The 7,987-nt window shown below is 42.8% G+C and overlaps 2 protein-coding genes across 3 annotated transcripts; one reads left to right on the top strand and one right to left on the bottom strand.

Annotated features, from left to right (window-relative positions):
• The first annotated feature begins 1,114 nt into the window (after window positions 1–1,114).
• LOC147606366 (uncharacterized) lies at window positions 1,115–3,541 on the top strand. Its single transcript, XM_086791829.1, has 3 exons — window positions 1,115–1,285; window positions 1,469–1,619; window positions 2,805–3,541. Exons 1-3 carry the CDS (start codon window positions 1,115–1,117, stop codon window positions 3,539–3,541), a joined length of 1,059 nt encoding a protein of 352 aa, XP_086647955.1.
• PRD3 (putative recombination initiation defects 3) lies at window positions 3,397–7,288 on the bottom strand. Of its 2 annotated transcripts, none has more exons than XM_086791805.1 (11): window positions 7,121–7,288; window positions 6,508–6,700; window positions 6,248–6,401; window positions 6,012–6,146; window positions 5,793–5,845; window positions 5,483–5,668; window positions 5,313–5,396; window positions 5,146–5,183; window positions 4,445–4,922; window positions 4,287–4,353; window positions 3,397–4,192 (listed from the first exon to the last, which is right to left on the bottom strand). In XM_086791805.1, the coding sequence occupies exons 1-11, from the start codon at window positions 7,195–7,197 to the stop codon at window positions 4,047–4,049; spliced, it is 1,611 nt and encodes a 536-aa protein (XP_086647931.1). In that variant the 5' UTR covers window positions 7,198–7,288; the 3' UTR covers window positions 3,397–4,046. The 2 variants fall into 2 exon arrangements, with proteins under 2 accessions (XP_086647931.1, XP_086647932.1); XM_086791806.1 differs by having other exon boundaries at window positions 3,397–4,189.
• Between the last annotated feature and the right edge of the window lie 699 nt (window positions 7,289–7,987).

The following is a 7,987-nucleotide window of genomic DNA, read 5'->3' as shown; positions in this document are numbered from 1 at the left end:
CTCAAAAAGGGGAAATCCCATGGGGAAAATGGGATCCCTAATGAATTCTTCCAAGCCCTCAAAGAGGAGCTCACCCCACACATCTTAAACATCTAGAAAGAAGCCATGAGAAAGGGTTTCGTTGCTAATAAAACCAATGTGGGGGTTATTAAGCTAATCCACAAAAAAGGGGAGAAGGATGACTTGGGGAACTGGAGGCCCATAACATGTCTCTCTTCTCTTTAGTCTTTGCACACATTCTGACTGGAGAATTAACCCCTACATGGATGCCTGGATCCTGAAGGAGCAAAAAGGTTTTATTAAGGGGAGGTATATCCTTGATGCTATCATAAGTCTTTGGGAGGGCATGGAACATGTTGAAAGCTCTGGGCAAAACTACATCTTTCTGAAAATAGACTTTGACAAAGCTTACGACAGAATTGATTGGGCCTTCCTCTTTCAATCTTTACAGAACATTGGCCTTAACAGAAAATTCATCAAGTATGTTCAAACCCTCTTGGGGAATGCTTCCTCAAGGGTTGCTATTAACGGGGCTCTTACAGAAACTTTACCTCTGAAGAAGTCTATCAGACAAGGGTGCCCTTTGTCTCCCCTGCTTTTTGCCATTATTGCTGATGCGCTGGGGTGGTTGGTGAATGAGGAAATATCTAACAACAATATCAAGGGCATCTTTGTCCCTGGCAGAGCTGAGCCCTTATGTCTGCAACTGTTCGCTGATGACACCAATGCTCTGCTCCTTAATGAGGTTCAGACTGCAGTTCACTTTATGGCTTGCCTGGACACTTTCTATTTAGCCAGTGGTTCTCAAATCAATCATGCTAAAACAAGTTTCAGAGTTTTTGAAGGTGTGCCTCCTCCAATAATCTTGGCCGCTGGATGTAAGGCTATTCCGGAAGGGGTAGTCTTCAGGCTCTTAGGCATACCCATGGGGTTTAATATTTCTGTCAAACAGAGATGGGATTTCGTTCTGCAGAAGCTTAAAAGCCAGGTTTTGAAATGGAGTCATATAAATACAGGTGTTGCTTCTCGAGCTTTTGTCCTCAGCCATTTCATTATTCCCTCTGTGGTCTATTTTCTGGCCTGCTGAACCCAATTGAACTCCCTGTATACAATTATGGGGAACTTCCTATGGGGAGGATCCTTAGACAGAAGAAAGTTCAGCAAGGTGGCCTTTCATGTCTGCTGTATGAATAGAGAACAGGGTGGTCTGGGCATCATCAACATTGGAATGCTGGCAGAAAAACTTGCAGCAAAGTGGATTCAAAGGGCCATCTTCTCCAAGGATGTTTGGGCAGACTTGCTTAAAAGAAATGTGGATAAATTTTATTTAAAAAACAAAAGAACTTGGAAAGGGTTCTCACTCAATGAGGTTCTTTTCTCTAAGGCTCACCTCTCTCCTACTCGCAGCAAGCTCAGCTGCAGAATGTGGGAGTCTTGGATGGGCTTCAAAAATCTTTTTTCTTTCCAGATGTATACCAAGAGGGGCCGTTATGCGTATGCAGAGGATTCAGTGTGGTTTGGTTATCTTGTTAAGCCTATTGCCAATGCTCATTTACAGATCGGCTATTCTTGTTTCAAAGCAGGGGTGAAGGTGTGGGCAGATCTATGTGACTCGTCTGGTATGTTAAACAGTGTCCAAATAAGAAACAAGTTTTCCTTACAGCGTGGCTGTGTTGAGCTTATTGTCCAAAGATGTAATGAATTGAATGTTTCCATTCCTCATGCGGGTAAATGTGATTATAAAGAGTTTTCAAAAGCTCTTAGATGGGGATCTTCAAAGTTGTGTGAGCTGCCAAGGTCTAGAAAAATGTGGATTCTATGGCCATTCACTTCTCCATAAACTCGGAGAAGATCATGCAAGCCAAAAACTTTAGAGTTGAACAGACAATCAGAACATGTACTAGGACGAGAAAGTACAGTAATTGACGTACCTGTCACACAGACAACTGGTTAGCTACCTTTGACTTAGGTCCTGCGTTGGTCTTTACACCCTTTTGCTTCGGGCACTCGTTATGCATGTGTCCTCGACTTTAGGGACACGATTGACTTTAGGAAGGGGAGTATGTTAACCACATATTGGTTAACAAACTCCTACGACGACTATGTCCGCACACTTACGTAATGGGTGTCGGCACTATATATTGTAAATCCCATTATTTGATAAGGGAAATTCCCTAAAGACGCTCCCAAATATTGAGCTTCAAAGAACAGACAAAAGGATCTTGGTCAGTCAGTCAAACCATAGAGAAAAGCCTTGTAACTATGTTTTGGACGCCCCGGGTCACCTACTCCTGGGCGGACTAGTAGGAAAAGGCTTGGAACTATAAAAGCCATTTTCTCTTGTTTGTAAGGGATTCTCGTATTTGTGCAATAGTAGTGGAGTGTTCTCTCTTTCCCTCTCTCTTGCAACTCTAATCTAGCATGTGTGGTGTGCTTAGGGTTACGGTTTGGGAGTGATTGGTGCTAATCACTTATTCCCTCTTGCTTCCTCTCTCTCCCTCTTGCTTAAGTGATTAGGGCTACCAACACGATCCTCTTCCACAGAGATCCCACATGATCTTTGTAAGAGAGCTCGCATCACCCGTTGGATTAGAGCAACCGCCTCAAGTGACAACGAGTGTGGGAGGATGGCAAATGACAAGCAGCTATACAGTGGAGCTCTTGAGCCATGCTCGAGCTCGGCGGATAGAAAACTTTCCACGACACGTTAGAGTAGGATTTACTTAACATTATGATGTCTAAATAAAAGTTTACAAGCATAAGACCGGATGTGTCTCACTTAAAAGTGTTTGGGTGTATTGCAGTGAACCTTCTCAAACTCCCAAACCCACATATTGCAGCCAATTTGGATTTCAAACTCAACAAAAGGTGGTCTCTGAACTGGAATAAGCATCAATGGTCATTTCGCTTCAAAATTATTTGGGCCTTTTCCCAAGAAAGAAAGCATGCAATTTTGGTTTGGCTCGTGGTCCACAAAGCAATTTGGACGCAGGAGAGAGCTCAGAAGCTGGGTCATGGATATGGTATATGCCCTCGTTGCAAAGCAAATCTGGAGACTGTTTCTCATCTCTTTTACACATGCCCAGACACTAAACAGTTTCTGAAAGTGCTTGATGATGCCTTCGAGAAGACTAGAAGCTTCCCGCTCAGCTGGAAAGAAGTTCTTTTAGAGGAATGTCGTCAGCTAGACCCCTTAACTTGGCACTCTGTCAGATGTCTCCTGTTGTGGCATGTCTGGAAACAAAGGAATGAAGTCTTTGGCAGAAAAACTAATCACAATTTCTTTCTATTTCTTGACAGTATTCTCAAGTTGACCAAGCAAGTCCAACCTAGAGGTGAAAGTTCTGAAGATAGTCGCTTAGCAAGATCATCCGTGGAAAAAGTGGAGGAAAGTTCTGAAGCTGGTCGCTGGCAGGATCATCCGTGGAGAAAGTGGAGGAAAGTTCTGAGTTCTTCTAACTCCAACACTAGGGCAAGCATGTGTCAAGGATTGGAGAAGGAATGCTTCAGAAGGCTCCAATATGCTGATCATCGGGTTTAGTCCACTGAAGATTACAGAGGGGAACATCACACCTTTTCATTCATGTCCTATGTATTTTATATAGGTGGTTCACCCTCAGGCCACTGGATTCTTAGCCATCCGTCTATGGGTCAGATCGGTGTTCTCATCTTTGAGGGCTTTTGGATTGTAGCTAAGGCCACCTATTGGCTTAGCTGTCTTAAGGGTCCCCCATGGACCTTCCTCATGGGTCGCTGTAATCTCATCCTTTTTTAATATATTTTCCTGTTTCTACTAAAAAAAATATTTTTTTTAAAAAACTCGTACTGATCGGCAAAAATTCATACCATTAAAGAGCAGTGAGTACTTTAACCCTTTAATGTTTGATCTAATTCATTGATCTCCGTTAAACCATTTCGAATGCAAAAACTCAATACAGCATTACAATCGCTCTGTTAACTGGTCAAAGTTCAGTCAAGTCAAACTTTCAATACCACAGTTCGAAGCTCATGCTAAGACTCAAAACGTAAGCCACTTTCTTGCCTGATCAATCACACAGAGAAACGCAGGTGGAGCGCTGTCTCTTCCTCCTAGCTTTCATTATTTTTTGGCGTATTTCCCGAGCTTCATCCTCCATCATAAGCTCATCTAAAACACTTCTCATCTTTCCTGTTTTGCTGGCCGTGTCTTCTGCTACATGTAGAATTTCCATCACTGAAGTTAGTTTAAAATCTCTTCACCAGAAGATATAATTCTTTACCAAGCAGACATAAAGGGATTATCTTACCTGGAACAAAAAAGTACCCTCCTTTCTCCTCTTCCATTTCAAATGTATATTTATCAATATTGTTACTCTGAGGAGATTAAAAATCATAGCAAATTAAGGGGTCGCTCTTTCCAATTGGTATCCAAAGTAAAGTGAGCTTAACAAATTGTGCTACCAACCTCCACTTTCACATTCATGAATCTCGTGGAGTTCGTCTGAGGAGCTGGCTTCCTGTCAAATATGGGGTGCTGAGGAGTTCTTGTTTTCTTATCTATCCAACCTTTCTCATCCAAGACTGCTGGTCTTGACGTTCCAGTCCGCGATAGGGCACGGCTGGAGTCAAAGACGACAGGGCCTGTTCCATCCCTTGTATGCAAGAGGAGGTCTGAATTTCGCATTAAAACTGATGCTGCCCCTTTGTTTGTGGTGCTTTGCCTTCCTCGTTTTTTCACAATGACTGAGTTCTGCATCAGAACTGATCCTGCCCCTTTGTTTGTGTCGCCTCGTCTTCCTGTCTTTTTACCATTCAGCGGAGGCCACTCGCATGCTTGCATAGCGTTTGCAGTTCCCACGGTAGACCTTGCTGGCCGTTTTGCTACAGGGGCCGGCTTCTTCCTCTGTCTCTTCCCGGCAGAAACATGTTTTGATGAGCCTTTTCTGTTCGAGGGAATCAGGTCAAGTCTAATTTAGAACCCATAAGGATGGCCTCTATCCCGGCAAAAGCATTAACGCTTTCGTATCAAACCCCAGCCATTTGATATTACTTAGGTAGCCATTTAAAAGCTTTTACTTGCAAGCTGCACTCATATAATAAATTCATTACATAATACTTTCAATCCCATATCGTGGACGCGGCCCCGGACAGACGGTTAGTTCTTACTTATTGCTGGCAGGCAACCTGCTCTTCTGCGAAGCAACCTGTAATGTAACCAAGGCAACCTTCCATCAATCAATCTGGCTAGAGAGAGCCTTGAGGGGACTAGTTAAACTTAAAATCTGCGGCAAACATCTTGCTGCGCAGAGCTGGTGTACAGAAGATAAAGCAACCTCAGCAGCATCAACCGCAGCACATGGCAATGTTTCCGCAGACGACGAGCCCTCATGCCGGGATTTGATGCACTCGCGTACTGTCTGCACCTCTTCAGTGATCAGTTTGCACCTTGATCCCTTTGAATTAAAACACCTTGTTTGGTTCGGTAAAAGGATAACAGCCTGACCTGCAACTCATCGCGAACGCATGTGAATAAATCCGTCTTGATCCTGGACAGGTGTCGTGTCAGAGTAGCTGGTATCATATGAAGCTCATTAGAGAGACTTTTCAGATTAACGGCATCGTCTTTCTTTTCTGAAAGCTTCTTCAAACTGGTCGCCAGCGTTGTTTTGATCTTCTCTTCTTCTTTGAGCTAGTGCCATTCACAAAACATATCCGCTCCTAAAGGATGTCTCACATAGAAAATGTCTGAAATGAATTGAAAACTGACAATGCTTGAAAAAAGCAGTAGAAACAGCTCGAACAAACTCAATCACCAGCAATTGCAGGGAGCTGTCTTGATCGATCATTTTCTGCTTTATTCCTTGGGCTGTCAGATTGAACACCAAGGCAAACATAATCAGAAATCCTTCGCAGAATGTGTGCATTCATAAGGCTATTGCAAAACTACACCTTTGCCTTACATGTGCTACTACCAAACTTTCCCTTCTGTCACATATGAATGACAAAGTTACACCAAAGGAATGAGAACATACATTCTAAAGAAGCATTTTGAACAGCTCTTGACAGTTTCTGCAGGTCGCCTTGCACAGAATCCAGAACTGTTATTACTTTGCTGAGGCCGTCATCCAGAGCCTCAAGTCGCTTTTCAAGCTCCTCGGATACATGGCCCGCATTAAGCAGCGATAAAAGTGTGAGATTCGTCAACAAAATTGTAACTGCCACAGTAATTTAACCAATGTTGAACGTTGGAGGGGATGCTCGAGCTTACTGTTTGTGTCTGGCAAAGAACTGTTGTTTAACCTCTGAATCAAGTGGCTTGCTCTAGATAGTGCTAACTTTGTCGAGCTCTCTTCCCGGCGATTTTCGGAAGATCGAGGGGGAGGGACGCCAGAAAAAGGCCTCCCCTCTCTGTTGCACCTCCACTACAAAACAATAAGCACTTGATTTAACGTCCGAACGCAAAACAATATAAGCAGCATTAGCTTAACAGAATACTTGAATGAGAAGCAGAATCGTACTCATACTGACCTCTTCAAATGCGGTAGAGGGATCGTCCTGTGAGAGTTGCGAAAACGGTTGAGAGAATGCAACTCCTTGCGAAAAAGATTGCTGGCTCTGCGAGCTTGCAGAATACAGAAGCGATTGCAGAGGCTGAGGCTGCCTGCCAGCTGGCTCCCTTTGGGAGCTGCTGTATCTCCGCAGGTTAGGCCGAGAAGCACACCTGTAAACAGGAAACGGCTTAGCAGAAAGGGGAGAAATTAAGCACTGTCGTGTGGAGTAAATGAAATGCAGAAAACGAGAGAAACAGCAGGGAAGTCCATGGTTTTTGCGAAGGCAAAAAAGTCATCAATTGCTAACATAAAAATATAGCGCCGAGACGCAAAACTCAGCCTCCGAGATCGCTTGCAGGACTGGAAAACTGTGCGAAACGTGAAGAGAACCCTAGGTCTTGGTGCAGAAACACAAGCACTTGGTGCAAAATGTGCAATAACGGCGAGACATCTGTGCAGAAGCCCTAGCTCTGCTTGAAAAATGTGCAGAAACCCTAGCGCTTCGAGCAAAGTGTGCAGAAATCCGAGCTCTTCGAGCAAAAACCACGGCTGTTTGTGCTATCTCTAACGGTGAAATGTACAGGAAAGACCTGCCGTGGAGAGGGTAAGCGGAGAGGGAAGCCAGGTCAGCGGGGCAGGGTTTGTTGATGCTGAGTTTGTTCGCCATTGCTGCGATCGAAAGGCGCAAAGAAGAAGATGATCGTCCGTTTCACTTAATAGTGCACTAGTATTGCACTATCGCTGCGATCGAAAGGCGCAAAGAAGAAGATGATCGTCCGTTTCACTTAATAGTGCACTAGTATTGCACCTTCGCATTGCTGCAGAACAGAACTATTCCCTCCCTCTCTACAACCACATGCACATGCATATGCACATGACACACTCTCTCTCTCTCTCTCACTACACACCTGCTCTCTCTCTTTCTCTCTCTCTCTCTCTCTCACACACACTCCCTCTCTCTTCTTACACTCTCCCATATACAAGCACTCTCTCTCTCTCTCTCTCACACACACACGCGTGTATGTACACACTCTCTCTCTCTCTCACGCACACACACATATGTAAATATATAATATATACAATATTATAATATATACAATATTATATTTTAGATATATATACCTATACATAGACACATATACTTATACATATATACATGTATTTAAAAATATAAATACAAACATCGACATAATTTAATTAATTTTGATTAAATTTTAATGTGCGAAGATGGGTGATAAGATGTGGTCACTTTTAAATATATAGATAGATATATCATACACACATCGAAACACACACATATACACATACACACACACAAACATATATATATATATAATATATATATACATACATACATATGTATACATGTATGTATAAATGTATATATGTATGTATGTATAAATGTAAATAAAAACACACACATATACATATATGTTTTCTATTTAATTTATATTTTA

This window comes from Cibotium barometz, chromosome 57 (genome assembly GCF_041138505.1).
Source record: "Cibotium barometz isolate CiBa-2024 chromosome 57, ASM4113850v1, whole genome shotgun sequence".
NCBI classification, from domain to species: Eukaryota; Viridiplantae; Streptophyta; class Polypodiopsida; order Cyatheales; family Cibotiaceae; genus Cibotium; species Cibotium barometz.
This window is presented reverse-complemented; position numbering and strand designations above follow the sequence as displayed.